This window comes from Rattus norvegicus, chromosome 5 (genome assembly GCF_021556685.1).
Source record: "Rattus norvegicus strain SHRSP/BbbUtx chromosome 5, alternate assembly SHRSP_T2T, whole genome shotgun sequence".
NCBI lineage: Eukaryota > Metazoa > Chordata > Mammalia > Rodentia > Muridae > Rattus > Rattus norvegicus.
In genome coordinates, this window is record NC_141538.1 from 20441873 (window position 1) to 20459819 (window position 17947).

At 38.3% G+C, this 17947-nt stretch overlaps 1 protein-coding gene across 14 annotated transcripts in view; it reads left to right on the forward strand.

The window, feature by feature from the left end:
• Positions 1-17947, forward strand: part of Rp1 (RP1, axonemal microtubule associated) — a 362732-nt gene that overhangs the window by 40990 nt on the left and 303795 nt on the right. For 11 of the 14 annotated variants that reach the window (XM_087551018.1, XM_087551019.1, XM_087551021.1 and 8 more), the window contains 2 exons: positions 4793-5428; positions 6183-6354. In XM_087551018.1, the coding sequence (XP_087407144.1) occupies positions 4793-5428; positions 6183-6354 (808 nt within the window). 14 annotated transcript variants of the gene reach the window in all.

The following is a 17947-nucleotide window of genomic DNA, read 5'->3' on the forward strand; positions in this document are numbered from 1 at the left end:
GTACTCATTTACGAAACACAGTGTGACATCTCAATCCAACATAATATACAATGACCAGACCAAGGGGAATGCGGTTGCTAGCTCCTCAGATAGTTACTATTTCCTTTTGTTGAGAAAACAGAACATTTCTGCTCTCCTGAACATTCAACCGAATTTTAGCCATAGCATCTAGAACAAACCGGAGTCGTTCTTCCTGTTGGCTTGTACTCCTCCACTGGTGAAGCAGCCTCTTACCTTCCTTGGTGAGGGGAAAAAGCTTAAGCAGGCCACTCAAGGTCAGGTCGGTGATTATCAGAGGATGAGAAGAGGCTTCAGTTTTGCTGACTCTCTTGAAAAGCTGGATTTCCCCCCTACTCACGCACTTGTCTGCTATGGCTACCTTTATTATCTTAAAAACTATAATCACTTTAAATCTCTGCGCAAATGAGACAGGAAACAACTAATTCCTAGGTTGAACATGGAATTTTTTCTTCTCCTGAGTTGCACATAAAGATTTGCAAATCACTTGTGTGAGGCATGAAGAGTCTTAGATAATAGCTTGCAAATATTTATGTAGGCGATTTGGGCCAGATTTACCGTGCAAACATGCCTTCTGCTGCCTCTATACTACCAGCTAAATATTTCATTCAATTTGTCTTCAAGGATGCAGGGATTTCTTACTCTTTCAAAGGCACTAATAGCTAAAATGAATTAAAACAGCAGAAATAGTCATAATAGACTATAAAGGAGCACCTACGGCTACATAAAGCCTTTTTACAGGTTCCAATATTGTCACTCAGATTCTGACCTCAAGGAACACCTCTGTGGCTTACTAAATGGCCTTCCTCTAATTCGCTCTTGATGTTCTTGTTTTAGAGCTTCTGGTGCATGCAGCAGTTAGGTGGCACCATGGTTTATAGTTTGTAGCTTACGGTTTGTCACTTACTCAGTGAGGAGGTCCCGACGTAAGCATCATGGTAGATGGTTTAACTACAGTTAGCAGAGGAAGCTTTTGATTCTAACATCTCCATTATAGATATCCATGATTTGTTACTTAATGGTATGTTTTTTCTCTATATACTCCATGCAGATCCCCATAGCACATTCTTTACTTAATGATACATGTCTTTTTGGATATACCCATTACAGATTGCCATGATAAATTACTTAATGATACATTTTCTCTAGATATATTCATTACAAATCTCCATGATGCAGGCTTTACTTAGATACTCATTCCCTTCCACCCAAATATCGAGCTGAACTTGTCTTTCTCCTCGCATTGTTAGGTCATGAAAGATTAAAGTGATAAATTGGCAAACTCTTAATCTTCTCATTAGAGGAGCTCTGATTTGTGTCTTTGAGTTTTTGAAATCCTTTAATAATTTTAAACATTTCCAAAGTTTAGTGACATTTTAAAATGGGGTTGGAGACGTTGCTTAGTTGCTTAATATGCAAGTAGCCTTGCTTAGATCCTTTGGCCTGAAAACACAAACCAGGAGTGAAACAGCTCTACAAATATCATTCGTAGGTATATCATCCTCTGGTACCTACCATCAGCTTTTGTCTCCATTCTGAGGTCATTTGACCTGGTCAATTTTAGAGACTTGGTCAGCTCACATAGTCCATCCCTGGCTTTGGTCAACTATAACCTTGGTGTGGGTGTAGTATATCTATGGATTGATATCTCTAACTTGAAGCCAATTTCTGTGGAGTGCCAGTCAGATCTTTCAAGAACTGGGTGTATGTTTTGATGCCTATAGGTAACCTGGGTCCTTTGGAAGCAGCAGAGGTTGGCAGTCAAACAGGATCTCAATAGGTGATTTTTTACAGGATGTTCACTGAAGCTGAAATGGTACAAGTAGCAGAATTACTGGCCAAGGAAGCTTGTTTCTTGGTTACTGCCATTTAAAGGTTTTATTCATTTTCCCAACTCGGCCAGAAAGTGGTACCAGATGTGCAAGTTCCAAGTTCATTCTCTATGTGAGTAGAAACAGCTTCTACCCAGTTTGAAAAAAAATGCACTGTGTAACTAGCAAGAATCAGTCTCCCCTGCTAAATTGAATGTCACTAAAGTCCACTTCTAATATTCAAATGGGGAGGACCTCTGATTTTACATCAGCAAGGTAGGGCTTGGGTCTCTGTTTGTGAGACAGACATACTGCAGACAGGCATTGGTAGCTTGTTGGGTCATTGTTGGCAACCTCAGACCAGCAAAATATCTTTGCAACAGTTCTTCTAAGGCAGTTTTCCCAAGATGAGCTTGCTGGACTAAGCTGGGAGCTGTCGTCTCTGGAATCATTTTCCTATCTGTGGTACTCAGCCAGCCCTCGTGATTTTCAACAGTCCCCTCATCAGTTGCTTTTGGTTTTAGTTCTGACTTGAGGAAATTCTGAGAACACTTCTGGGAGTGTGATGAATTAGGGGAGGACCTGACATTTCCTTTAGTTGGTGCATTGGAACAGGTTCTTCCATAGAATAGAGCCAGCTGGAGTTTGGAAGACATGAAAGGCTGGTCAAGGTTGGCGAGCATTGCATCAGGGTAGATGCCAGTGATTGGGCAAGGCCAGGTCATCTTGAGATTGCCATGGCTCCATGTAGCGCTAGAAATTAGAGCCAGATTTCATTCTCCGTGGAAGCTACAGAGTAGGGGTGACTGCTTCCTTGGTTCTTCAGGCTTGATAGTCTATGAGACTGTGTGGGTCTCACATTGGTATGGTGCAGACCCCATGAAGAGAAATGTTCCATGACCAGGGGCTGGTGGAGTTTATACATGTCTATCCTCCTGTGGTACATTGGGTGGGTCTCAGAAGATAGGCTTCTCCCCTAAGCAAGTGCCTGACTGACTGGCTGCCTTTGAGCAACTTAAAGAGTCTTACCTTAGGACCACATGTGTATCTCTGTGTTCAGTTACCTGCTGTTGCAGAAAATGATTGTCCATTTATGTAAAACAACCTCAGTAGAACTGCAGGTTGTGGCCCAGCCAAATTCCTTACCCACAGAGCTGTTGAACCACTATAAGATATCACACGCTCATTCACTACTCATTCAGAAGTTACACATTTCCGTTTTATATTTTAATTAAAAATATTTTATTTATTTTTATTTCATGTGCCATGGTAGTTTTGCCTGCACATTTGTCCATGTAAGGGTGTCAGAACCCTGGAAACTGGAGATACAGATAATTGTGAGTTACCATGTGGATGCTGGTGATTGAACCCAGGTCCTGTGGAAGAACAGTCAGTGCTCTTAACCCCTGAGCCATCTCTCTACCCCCACTTTTGCACTTTAATTTCCTAGTCTATTTCACAAGACACCAATCTACCTTTTTCTTGGAGACAAATGCCATCTTGGTATCTCATAAGGGCTTCACATTCAGTTTCCTTAAGGTAATCCAGTTTGTGCTGATAATTCCTGCCTCTCTTTTGGTGACCTTACCTGGTCTCCATGTTCCAGCTCAGTCTCAACTTAGCACACTCAGAAACTGATTCTGGGCTTTGCAGTCCCCTTGGCTACTGGACGAAGGCCCTGGAATCTCATCTGGGATGAGCATGTCTCAGTTTCTGAGCCTTCGATGGGCTGAGAGCTCCAGAGCAGTGCCCCCCAGAAACAACTGTGGTCATGGTGAAGGAGATCTGGCTGGGAGGTTTCCAGAAATGCTGTCTGATGATCTTTCTGTAATAAGCATGCTGACACCAATGATAGTAGAACAGAAGAGATGTTACTGGTGGACCAAAGTCAGGGTGGTGAGTCTTAACTGTGTTCCCACAATAGAAAGGTGCTCCAGTTGACCTGGACAAGGCTCCCCACTGCCCTTGGCTCTGGGTCAGTGGCTGCTCTATAAGCACACATGTGCACCTCAGCTCCTGAAAGACTTTGATCCCCAGTCCAGTTTGTGTGCTTTTACACTCTAAAACCACAAGGCAGGGTGGGCAATCAAGCAAGATTCTACAGAAGTCTATGCAGGTTCTTAAGGACTGTTTCAGCCATGCTCCAGGTCACCCTCTTCCAGGCAGCACGTGAAGCCATGCTTGACAGACGAGAAGTACAGGCAGTGCTTTAAATGAACCATTAAGTAAGTCAATATCTAGTAAATTGTCTTTTCTACCTTATTCTACTTCACAAATACAAATCTTTATCATAACACTGTGGGAATAAGGTCTTCATTCAGTTATATGCCATGATTATCTTTTAAAAAAAAAACAGATTTTATTTATTTTTTGTGAGTATACTGTCGATGTCTGCAGACACACTAGATCAGACTCCACTAGGGATGGTTTTAAGCCACACTGTGGCTTCTGGAAATTGAACTGCTGGAAGAGCAGTTAGTGCTCTTAAGTGGTGAGCCATCATGCCATGATTATCTATATGTATGTATACATGTGTATATGTATATAAGTATATGTGTCTCAGTTGCATAGCGTTCTGCTGTATTGACATATATACCATAACTTATTTGCACTAATCTTTTTTTTGCACTAATCTTTTTTGCACTAATCTTTTTAAGTGCCAGTACACTATTCTAAAATTTTTATCATAAACATCCTTACTCTCCTTCCTACCCCCAGCTGAGGACCTAATTCGGGGACTTGAGCAAGCTGCTGCTCTACCATTGAACTAAATCTCCTGGTTTCACTTATTAATGTAGTGTCTTAAGATTGTCTTTCAAATTTGACAGACCACTTAATAAATATAATCCTAAGACTATTCTGCCTGTCTTCAGCTATAATTAGCAAGCATTAACATTATTATACAGTCTCAGTGGCACAGCTACAGAACATTGTAGAAATAAGTCATTTTCTCTTCTCTTTAGGTCTCATCTAAAATGAGTGAGACACCTTCTACTAGTTTCTCCATGATTCGTCTGACTTCTTCTGAAGGTCAAGTTCCTTCTCGCCATTCAAATGTCACTCATCCCACAGTGGCTAAACGCATCAGTTTCTATAAGAGCGGAGATCCCCAGTTTGGTGGTGTTAGGGTGGTGGTCAACCCTCGTTCCTTTAAGACTTTTGATGCCCTGCTAGACAATTTATCCAGGAAAGTGCCCTTGCCCTTTGGGGTGAGGAATATCAGCACGCCCCGTGGACGGCACAGCATCACCAAGCTAGAGGAGCTAGAGGACGGCGAGTCTTATGTATGCTCCCACAATAAGAAGGTGCTTCCGGTTGACCTGGACAAGGCCCGTAGGCGCCCTCGGCCCTGGCTCAGTAGTCGCTCTATAAGCACACATGTGAAGCTCCGCTCTGCTACTGCCACTATGCCCACCACCGCTCCTGGCTTGTTTCGTGCCCCAAGGAGGCTTGTGGTCTTTCGGAACGGTGACCCAAAGACCAGGCGTGTGGTCCTTCTTAGCCGGAGGATCACTCAGAGCTTCGAAGCCTTTCTACAGTACCTGACACAGGTCATGCAGTATCCTGTGGCAAAGCTGTATGCCACAGACGGAAGAAAAGTAAGTGTACTGGTGGCTCTAAGTTATCTCCCTTGCGTGTGTGTGTGTGTGTGTGTGTGTGTGTGTGTGTGTGTGTGTATGTATGTATGTATGTATGTATGTGTACACATATACCTGTGTATCTGCACATTCATGTATGTATGTTCTAGTAGTCTTTTTCTTCCTGTCAGAATCTGACAGGTCATTGGATTGGAAGGTGTCTCCTTTCTCCCCTTTCGTTTTCTGTGAATACTGACTTACAATGTTTTGTTCAAGAATACTATTTTTCACAGTACTTCTTGGAAGGGAGTGACCAAAAGTAGTATTTTTCTCTAGAAAAAAAACATTTTTCTAGTGCCCGGAAAAAGCATTTTCCCAGGATCTGCAGCTAACAGTACAAGAGATCACCCTTAAGAGTTGCTTGCTACCCGTTCCACAGGGCCTTTTCCCATTTGGCTCTGGGTTCACAGGCACTTGGCTGTAACTGTAGGCTTTGGTGGGGAATGCCACATAGCTTTTAAGGACCCCTTTAATTACGTCAGAACACTAGCTTGTCACTTTCCAGTGAGCATGCTGGCTCAATAGTGTCTGTGATTCTGTCTAGACCCATTACCCCGAGCTGCCTGGATTGTTTTGTGTATATGATTGGCATCTAAGAAAATGCATGGCGATTATGTCTTTCCACCCTGGGAGGCTGTCAAATTGACCTAATTAAGGTTATAAATATATCACGTGGAAAGAACAGTACTTGCTGACCGACTCTGCTTTCTTCTAGGTTCCTAGTCTCCAAGCAGTGATACTGAGCTCTGGAGCTGTGGTGGCAGCCGGAAGGGAGCCATTCAAACCAGGAAATTACGACATCCAAAAATACTTGCTTCCTGTCAAGTTACCAGGAATCTCTCATCGCGTGCACCGGAAGGGAAAAGCCAAGATAGAAAAAAGAAAGAGTAAGCTACTTATAAATAAACCTTATTTTTTAGCTCTGAAACTTTTTCTTTGCTTTATCAATAAAATTATATTTAAAAGATCAGGTTCATTCATCACAAAGACAAAAACATGAGAAGATTAAAAGTATCACAGAATGAAATTGGCTAATTTATAGTTGGGAATATTCACAGAGGTTATCTGGTGACTTTTTGAAGGACTATTCCAAAATAATCAATGATAAACATTTTGCACGAATGACATATATACTTTTTATTTTTAACAAAAACAAAGTAACAGAATTTCTTCTTTCGGGGAGAGTTTTGCAGAATTTATGTGACATCTCTAGTAGCTGTAGACTTTTTTTCTGGACAAGCATTCATAGTTCAGCACAGCAAATCAGTGGTTTATATATTAAGATAAAAATCTAGGTATATGCGCTCCCCTCTGAAGGTATTCCTGTAAAATTATTAAATGTCAGAAACACTTCTTGATCAAAGTAAAGAGGTTCATGCAGCCAGTTCATGCTAGTAACAATAACCTAAATTATGAGGAATTTAAGTTTTATTTACCTGTGTGTTGTTGTCCTTAGGATAGGGGAGAAAGAGGGTGTCTTGAGGCCTGAGAGTATGAGGGAGGTTAACACCATCTCTTACTGTACCCCACTATTTCCAGGGAAATGTAAGTTCTATGCCCATGTGCTGATTGCCATTTATACCTGAATTTGAACTTTCATTCTCTTTAGAATTTAAACAATCTTTATTTTAAGAAGTAGTATCCCTGTCTTTTAATTGCTAATATGGCTGAAATAATTTAATGCTTTCATCTAATTATTTCAAAAGCATACTCTTATTTGTCAATGCACCTATTTTGTAGAGATTTGTTAAGTTTTATTTCAAAAAGTTAAAAATGAAACACTTTTATTTACCAAAAATTATAAAAATATTTTTAGATTTAGCTCTGAAAACTGTAAAGGCAATTACTTTAGAGGATGTGTGCAAAGAACTACGAGGAGGAAATCTGTTACATTAAGAAACACAATAGCCACCTCACACCAAAAGCAACACTGGGCTGTGTCTAACTCAACAGCTTTTTATGTATATATTAAATCAACTGCACCATTTACACAAGTAAATATTATTTGATTAATTAAGCATTAAAGATGCTTCTGCTTTCATAAAGCTTCCAAGGGCGGACTTGTACACGCTCCGATGGAATATCACCATATACTACTCTTTGCCTGCCTTTCTTACATAGATGGGACTTATTAGATTCCAGATTTGGTATTGGTAAGCATATAAAACAAAACCACACAGGAAACACTTTTAGCCAATTTAATCATTAGCAGCTTATACTTTATACATTTCTTCTTATTATTCCTTTATAAAATTGCTAAAATTAAAATTCTGTGAATGTCTCCATTAAAGTATGACTGGTTTCCTTTTTAAAGTAGTTTGAGGAAGAAACAAAAACAAAAACAGAAAGAAGCGCAGTAAGATTTCCCAAATAACCAAAGACTACATACAGTTTAGAAATAGACTTGTAATATTTCATTGTAAAATACAGAGAAATGGTATTGTGAACTAACTTCCCCTTTTCTTCTTTCTTTGCTGCTTCTTCCTTGGGATATTTACAACTTTTCTGCTCTCCATGTTGTATTTTGACATGGCGCCTTCATTCTTAAAATCTTGCAAGTGAGCACACATTCAGTCCCAAGACCCCAGACTGATTTTCTGGCCTCAGAGAAAACATATGATTGCTTTTCAGACTTTTCTGTAGCCCCTGAGAATTACCTGGCCTTAGAGACACATGATTCTCAGACTCTATCAACATATCCTTCTGAAGATGGTGTTGAGAAATCGATAGTTTTTAATCAAGATGGTACTATGACGGTCGTGATGAAAGTTCGATTCAAGATAAAAGAAGAAACTGTTAAGTGGACAACCACTGTCAATAGAGCCGATCTTTCTAATGATGATGAAAAGAGTAAGATAAGTAGCTATCCTGGTAAAACAGAAGATCGATCGTCTAGTTTAAAGCTTGTGGCGCCATGCTCATTGTCTGAAGACATCACAGACACCACTCAGCAGGGCAGTTTGACAGAGGAAGAAAATACTCAAATGACAGAACAGCAGGCTCTGTCAAGTAGCTCTGCTGGCTGGGAGAATGCCTCCATGGAGGTAGGCATTCAGGGAAGCCAGAAACAAGTGAAACACTTTTATAGACCCCCAACCCCTGGACCAAGGAGAATGAGACAAAAGAAATCTGTGATAGGGACTGTCACCGTAGTATCTGAAACAGAGGTTCAAGAAAAGCAGTTTTCTTATAGGGAAGAAAGAGAGGTTGGAGAAAAATCCAAGTACCACATGTTTACACATTCTTGCAGCAAAATGTCCTCAGTATCTAATAAACTCGTTCAGATCAGTAGCGATGATGAGAGGGAGTCAGCATTAGAAAGAACAAAGGAAAGTGGACCGCTCAAGTCACATGCCATAAATGCTGGTGCTATAGAAATTACGAGTCAGAGGGTCTTAAAGATGTGCCATAACAATGCTTTAGCGTCAACTGTACCAGAGAACTCAGTTGTGGAAGAAGGCACAGATGACAGTGCCATATCAGGCAAAGCCACTATCAAGCACTTCAGAACTTGTGGTAATGCCAATGACAGCTTCAGTTCTACTACAGCAGATACAACTCTTACCTCAGGTAACAACTGTCCAAATGTCAGGACTATTTCTGAGGTTCCTTCTGTAGGATCTCCTGTGCTCACCACAGGACTTGTTAATGAATTTGCTCATTGTGGTTTAACAGAACATCCAGGAAATGGAAGGCAGATTTCATCCCCTTTTGCCAGCAAAAAAAAGAAGAAATCTCAGCAGCGAATGATAACTTCCAAGGATAAGAAAAAAGTGATTGAAACCAAAGGAATCCCTAACAAAGTTGGGAAATTACACAGAGCAGGAACAATTGCACAGGTGGTACTATTGCAAGATTCGGGTGGTCTGGATAAAGAAGGGAGAGTTCGTGAGGAGGAACTTGACACAAGTCCTATGGTAATTGAATCACATGATATTTTCCCCAAAGGTAATTCCAAATTTTCCAAGAATTTCCATAAAAACAAATTAAATACTGTTCAAAATCCTAAGACTCAAAAACTTTTAGCTAAAAGAAAATCAAGACCACTAAAGATTAAAAGCATAGGTGAACTCAGAAAACAAGAGACTGGTCAAGAAGATAAAGTATTTCTCCATAGTGAATCTAAACTTTGTGAAAGTAATTTGGAAAAACAAAGTTTACTTCATGTGTTTAGTAGTCTTGAGGAAGACCAGAAAGCTTTGCATAGATCACAGTCACAAGTGGAGACAGTAACTGAAAATTGGAAAGGAATGACAAAAAAGAGTTTAGTCCCAAAAGTTAATGATCTACACGTAACTGTAAGAAACCAGAGAAAACAAAAGGGAGTTAAATTAAAGTCAGGTGCTACAGTAAGTGAACAGCATATTGCAACCAGGGCGGATCCCTTAGCATCTTTGAAAAAACCTGATTTAACCGAGGGTATTCCCCATCACTCAGTTAAGAGCTATATACAGCGATGGTTGCAGAACATAAATCCATATCCAGATTTTGAGCACAGAAAGTCAGCTCCACTAGGCCAAGATAGAAGTAATGTGGTAAATTATAACAGTAATGGTTTTCCGGAAAATAATCTGCCTACAACTTCTTCAAAAGGAAAGAGTTTTTTAATGGAAAGTAATAAGCGCAAAACTAAAAATGCCAATTGGAAAGGCAATAAAAATCAAGAGACAAGTAAATCTCTTGTTGTTAAAGATAATGGTGAACAGCCTAATAAACATTCCTGTGAGAGCCAAGATGAGTCTCTGTATGATTCTTACTTGGGTCCTTTGCATGACAATTGTACTTTGTCACAGACCAGTATAAACGATCCTAGTACTAAAAGTCATTTATCTACTGAAAAGTCAAGACCAGAAGTGAAGCTTGTTTACCAAGAAATGAACTTTTCCACAAAAAGGCAAACTCTTGAGGTTGCCATTCAGGTAGACACTATGGGAGAGAATGTTCCAAAAGACTTACTAGCTCTGTTGCTCCAGCACCTGGAAGCTTTTATTCCTAATAATCAGAAGCATCAAAATGGAATTTCTCAACTACCAGGTTCATTAGCAGAGGTTGTCTTCCCTTCTGCAATATATAATTCATCCACAAATCTCCTTCTGGCTTGGCTTTTGGTACTAAACCTAAAGAGAAATATGAATAGCTTCTGTCAAAGCAATGCTCCTAAGACGACCAGCAGATCTTCAGAAACGGCTGCACTGTTGGATGTTCTGAAGCACGTCGCCATCACAGAGGAAGCCGATGACTTGAAGGCCGCTGTTGCCAACTTAGTGGAATCAACCAAAACTTGCAGTGGACCCAGCGGGAGAGAACAAGATACGGCACCAGCAAATTGTATAGCAGCCAGCCTTCACAGTGTGGACAAGTGTAAGGAAAACAAGAGTACCCAGAAGAGCCTATTGGATGAAGGCTACTCTGTCAGGGGGGACTGTGGCCCCGAGCTCTGTGTTTTAGAAATGGTTAGCAAGTCATACAACACTCCAAGTGAGGTGCATACTGTAAGCATGACTTATCCTCCAAAAGGGGTAAATAACCAAAATGATGCCCTTTTCACTAGTAATGATAGTTCTACTATGAGCCAGCGTTCCACACACAATGCTTCTTTCCTAGGAGAGGCCTGTTTACTTACAGATAGTTTGTGTTCCCATAAGGCTTGTGCCCAGAAGGACAACATCTATGAGGCAGCTTGCCTGAGTGATGAGACTCACATTCCCATCAGAGACTGCAAAACAATTGAGTTTGTGAATTCAAAAGAAAACAAATGCACTGACAATCTGGAATTAACTGAAGAAATCAAAACTGTTGACAAAGTTCCAAAAGACCTAAATATTTTGGCAGATTCTATAGATAAAAATGAATCTGATATATCAACTTCATCCCAAAATGTCAATAAGTTAAGTTCCCAAGGTATTTTCCTAAGCAAAACTCATCTAGATTCTGACAAGGACTATAGTCCTCTAGAAGAATTTCAAAATTGCCCACCTAAGAAAATTGTGAATAAAAAGAAATCTGTTTCTTCTGATAAGGAAGATTCAAGGACTTCTGAAGAACCAAGGTCAATAACCAATAGTGTGACATCAAGTGAAAGAAATGCCACTTCAGAATTAGAATCTTTTGAAGAATCAGAAAGTCAAGACACAGGTATCTTCAATATGAAGGTAAGGACTGAAGAAAAAGCTGCCAAGGAGTCAATGCAAAAAGAATCAGAAGCTAGGATGAGTTTGGAATTGATAAACATATCAGGGAGGAATATTATAGAACAGGGAAGAAGAAATACTGCATTTCTGGAGACAACAGGTAGGGGGCAGGTGACACCACCATCTTTAGTTTTTTGCTATGATTCTAATAAAAACACTGAAAAAGAGATGAGTGTAGGAGAAACTAAGATGAGAGTTAAGAAGATAGTAGACAGCATGGAAAATGAAAGTTACACAGACTCTTCACTTAATTGTAACAAACAGCACAGAAGTCCAGGGACCTTAGATTGGTCAGATTATGGATCAGACAGTGAGAGCCGATATCCTTGTAAAGCATTGAGCTATGAGCACAGTGATGACACCGGCCAAGAGAGAGAGTACCCTAGAGGAATTGTGAGAAGGGCAATAGAAAAGCTTTATGGCAAAGCAGAGATTATCAAACCACCATTTTTCCATGGGTCTATACACAAATCTCAAGTTTGTCCTTATAATCCTGTGGAAGTTCCGTGTGTTAAGAAAACACATTTTTATGAGTCTGAATGTCAGTCACTGGTCTCTTCTGAACAGGTATCTAGAAGTTCACTCATGTTGCAGGAATTCCAGGAGGAAAGACAATCTGAGGTTGATGCCAATGGCATGGGAGACAGTTTTGGGGACAGCAGCATAGAAAAGGTTACAAAACCAAGTGAGCATGGCAGGGTCTTTATGGAAAAAGAGAAGGGAAAACTGATTGACAATGGCAAATGGCTCCTGAGAGAAAATCATTTGTGGAGGGTGTCACTGGACAATCCTGGCATGTATGGCAATGCAGACACCACATCAGTGGATACACTAATGGATAAGAATAGCATTGAGGTGCCGTATTCACATTTCGGAGAGTTGGCTCCCGGTCCAACAATGGCTGAATTGTCCTCTTCAGAAATAGAGGAAATGACTCAACCCCTTGAAGTGAAATGCAATTATTTTAACTTTCCTCATGGTAGTGACTCTGAGCCTTTTGGTGAAGATTTTCTAGATGCACAGAATACAAACTGCCCCAAAGAGAAAATACCCAACCATCACAAAGAGGAGAAGCGTAATTCTCCATCTGAAAGAACATGTACGCCTGTTACTCAAACCTTTGCTTCTGCTGGTAATAAAGTCCACCCTGTCTGCAGTGATGTTATTAAAACTCAGCCATTACCTGGAAGTAGTATAACTCATGGTGCACTTCAGGAAGGCGACTCTTTGGATAAACTCTATGCTCTTTGTGGTCAACATTGTCCGATACTAACTGTTATTATTCAACCTGTAAATGAGGAAGACCGAGGATTTGCTTATCGAAAAGATTCCGATATTGAAAATTCTTTGGGTTTTCAGTTATGGATGGAAATATATCCATTTCTGCTACAGTCAAAGAAAAACATGTTCACAAGTGAGAGCAGGAAAGTGAATGTGGGCAAACAATTTACTGATAATGCCATTGGTGATCTGTGTGATCGACTTTATTTCAAAAACATGATTGACTTGGTGGATAAAAGAGCTAACTCTTTGAGGGAGGAAGTTAATTTGAACAAAGTTCAATTATATTTAAAGAAAAGGTTTTCAGATCTTTTGCCTTCATCGTCACTAGTGGTGTGGGATATGAATTCTGTTTCACTAACCCCCAGCAACTGGACAGATAACTTCAAAAGTGTTGATGAGAACAACTTCATTAACAGATTCCAGAACTCAAGAAAAAATCCCAACCAAGTAGTAAGAGAAGAAAACAGTTGTCAATTCCATTGGGAGCTGTTTGGTCAAGTTTACTTGTTAGATATTTGCCAAGTTGAGAAATCCTTACATATCAAAACCAGAAGTAAATTAGAAATATATTACATTTTAGGGGGTGAAGTTCTTTTCATTTGGGAAGAAGAAAATCAATTAAATATAATAGATATTGAAAGCCCTAATGATCAGAATGATTTATAACTTCAATATTAGCACAATCATTAGCTGTCAATTATGTTTTTCCCATAAAAAGGTACAGTACATGGGATAGACTTTAGGCTAGATTCTCTAAGAATTCCTTGCTTTTTCAAAATGAGAATACCTTGGAAAACATATTCTTGGATAAAATAAATTTGTTTTTTTTTATTGCTTTGTTCCTCATTTTCTCAGTAATTAAAGTTTTATGTAGTTTTATTTTAAACATGCATTATTTTGTATAGCTATGATTTTGTCTGATCAGGATATAAGAAATATGGCCAGGACAAGAAATATGTCCTTAAAATGTTGTCAAGTGCATATATGATATTGAATATATTAGTGAATAAATATAACTTTAAACTATTTCATTTAAGTGCTGATTGAATAAAAAGTATTATTAAAGCTCTCCGGTACAATTTGCTTTTTCTTTTTCCAGAGGGTTGGCTCTTGTCTCCTCAGAACATTCACTGAAGTTCCTAAGTATTCTGTAGGGCAGTATTCACTATGTTCTCAAAAAAGAACATATGACTACCAAGTTGTAGTTCCTAGGCATTATAATCTTTAAATTAAAATTTTTCATTTATTTAAAAATGTTTACATTTGTAGTTAAAATATAATTACAACACTTCTCCTTTCCTTTCCTCCACTCCAACAACTTCCCTCCTGTATTCACTCCCTCCAACCCTTCTCATATCTTCCAACTCTCAGATTGATAGTTCTTTGATTATTATTGTTACATGTGCATGAACAAATGCTTAAGTACAACCAACTGTTTCCATTTTGTTGTTTCTTTTATGTACGGTTTCAAGGCTGGCCACTTTTTACCGGATAATCGATTAGGAGGCTCATCACTCGAAAATGCTAATAACTTCCTCTCTCAGCACTCATAATTTGCCTAAAGTTCTTTATCTAGGGGTCAGACCCCATGGGATCTCACTTTTCTGTGTTAGCATTCTTAGTTGATATTGTCACTGTTATTGTTTGTTTACACAGTCATTTCTAAAAGAGGCAGTCTCACAGAGGATGTCCTTGTTTCCTGGCTCTTACACTGTCTGTCGATCTATCTACCTTATCATCTCTGTCTTTCTGTCTGTCCTATCTCTCTATCTCTATCTATCTATCTATCTATCTATCTATCTATCTATCTATCTATCTATCTATCTATCTACCTACCATCTGTTTGTCCTATCTCTTATCTATCTATCTATCTATCTATCTATCTATCTATCTATCTATCTATCTATCATCTATCTATCTATATTCTCTCATCAATTCATGTCTTTATCTTTCTGTCTCTAATTGGAGCTGGAAACTGCAGATTGAGAGAATATGTGGCATTTGTCTTTCTAAGTTCAGGATACCTCACTCAAAATAATCTTTTCTAGGTCCTTGATACTTGTTTATCTTCTCAAGAAAATTGTCTTAGATAATTATTTATACTGTGGATTATTGGTTTCTATTTCATTAATTCATACTTTTTTCTATCATCTAGTGGTCTGGGGTTTGTTTTGCTCTTGTTTCTCTGAAGTTTCAGTTGGTTATTAAGTAATTTATTTGTGCTCTTTGTAGTTTTTTAATGTAAGCATGTAGGCCTATAAACTTCTCTCTTGAGACTGACTTTACTGTGTCCCAAATGTTTTATTGTGTTGTGTTTTTATCTCTATTTGGTTTCAGGAATATTTTGATTTCTTTGTTGAATTCTTTGACCATTCATCATTCAGTAATGAGTTGCTTAGTTTCCATGAGTTTATATGCTTATGAAAGTTTTGTTTGCAGTTTTATTGTAAAATGGCAGATAGGATATATAGAATTATTGTAGTTTTTCCTGAATTTGTTGATGCTTGTTTGTTGCATCAGAATGTGGTCTATCTTAGAGAAACTTCCATGTTCTGCTGAGTAGAATATATATTTGGTGTTGGAATGGAATATTCTATAGGTATTTGTTAGGTCCATGTGATGTAAGATGTCATTTAATTCTGAGTTTTTAAAGTCTTTATTCTGGAGTTGACCTTTTAAAGAAAATGAGGTGTTAAATTACCATATTGTTGTGTTTGTATTAACCCATGTCCATAATTCCATTAGTAGGCCTTTCATGAAACAAACAGTACCACAGTTTGGTGTATTTACATTTATTTTTGTACAAATTTCATGATTAAATGATCTCTTGATTGGAATGAAATGTCCTTCTTTGTCTTTTATGAGTAGTTTTAGTTTGAAGTCTTGTTTTTTCAAAGAGTAGAGTGGCCATGTTTGCTTCCTGATCTGTTTTTTTTTTTTTTGAATACTTTTTTCTTGTAAACAACAAAAAGATGGATCTTATTTCATAATCCATCCAGCTACCTTGTTTTTTTTCAAATTGGAGAGTTGAAGCCATTAATATTTAGTCATACTTGAAGAAAGTGTGTACATTGCAGTTTTTAATTTTATTTCAGTGTTTTCTGGTTTGTAGTCTTAGTCATGCTTTGTATTTTGTTAATTGTAGCTCCATTTATTTTCTTACTGGTGTCTCTTGGTTGTGTTTATTTCTCTTTTTAGTACAAAGTGTATTGCTTTCAGTATTCTGTTTAGCGTTTTTTTGTTGGATTTGATTTTTTTTTAAAGGCTTGTTGGGATTACAGTAAATCCTTTTATTTTTCAACTATGATGGGTAATTTTGCAGGGTAGAAAAGTATTGGCTGGCAGTGTGGTCTTTTAGAACTTGGGCCTATTGCTCTATGCTATTGAGAAATCAGCTGCTATTCTGTTGGGTTTTCCATTTTATGCAACTTGTGTTGTTTCCCTGGGAGCTTTCAATATTTTTCTTTGTTCTGTTTATTTAATGCTTTAATTGTGATATGCTGTGAGGAGTTTCTTTTCTTGTCTTTTCTAGTGGTTTTGCATGTCTTTTGTAAGTTTTGGAAAGTTTTCTTCCATGATCTTATTAAAAATCTGATTTATGCCATTGACCTGATATTATTCTCCCCACCCACCCTGGCCCATAATTTGAAGAGTTTGTCTTCTTATGGTGTCCCACATTTTCTGTATGTTTTATTCTTGTGATATATTTTTCCAAATTCTTCACTTATTTATTTGGTCTAGATCCTCTATTTTATGTTCAAGTCCTGATACGCTGTATTATCCCTGTGAGGTTTTCCTGAGTTCTTTAATTGCGATATTGAGTTTTCCAATTCCATCTTCATTTCAGCTTTTGTTCTCGTCATCATTTCTATTTTTTGTTTGTTTTTATTCAGTTCTTAAATTCTGAATTATCTTCATCATTTCATTCAGCTGTATATATACATTATTTTGAACATCACTCGGGCATTTATTGTTATCTTGGAGTTCAGTGATGTATTTTTTCATATTGTCTTTAAATTCCTTACATTCTTTGTATAGTTTATGATTGTTCTTTTAAATTCTATGTCCTGAGGTTCATCTAAGGGATTTTCCATTACCAAACCCTTCTACGAGACTAGTGGATTTGAGGGGAGACATGCTATCTTGACTATTCATGTTCTGTTTTGCAATATGACCTGAACATGTGGGCTTTCAGCTGTGCCTGTGAGAATCTGGCCTGCCTTAGATTGAACCAGTTGTAAGAGAAGCATGACTGAAGCTAGGCCAGTGAAATCTGATAGATGAGCTGCTTATTCATTCCAGGCAAACATGGTTCTGAAACTATGAGTTAGGAGTAGACACTGAGTGCAGAGGTGGCAGCCAGTGGAGGAAAGGATGAGAGAAGAACAGAACAAACCACCAGTCAAAGTGTCTCCTAAACAAAGCATGCTTGAAGCCACAGATATAGAGCTATTTGTGGGTGAACAGATGAACACAGGTGAGGAGGAACATGGGAAAGGGAAGAAATGAATTTCCCAAGGAAAGTAGCTCGTTAATAGGGTTGGGGAGAAAAATAATCTTAAAAAAAATTTCAAACTGTCAAGGTAAACACACATTCTGTGAAGAAAAAATTTAAAGGAGCCGGAATGATTTAACCTGAAGCTCTCTTCAAATTGAAAGACAACTGGCATGAAGATATTAGCAATTTTGTCGTTTTCATGCTTAATGGAGACACTTAGCTACATATAAATAAAACATACTATATACACGCACTTGAATATGAACAACATTTAAAAACAATTATATCGCCTGTGTATCAATCAGGAAACTCTTTAAAGACTCCTTATACAGTTTGATGTTTAGAAATACATTTTATAGAACTTAGAAACCTTCTGTCTAAGAGTAACTAAAAAATAGAATGAGTAATGTTCTAGAGCAACAGAGGGAGGTGCCAAGTGTGGCACTGAGCTGTAGGAAAGTACACCAGGGAGAACTTCTGTTTTTTTTTTTTTTGTTGTTGTTGTTG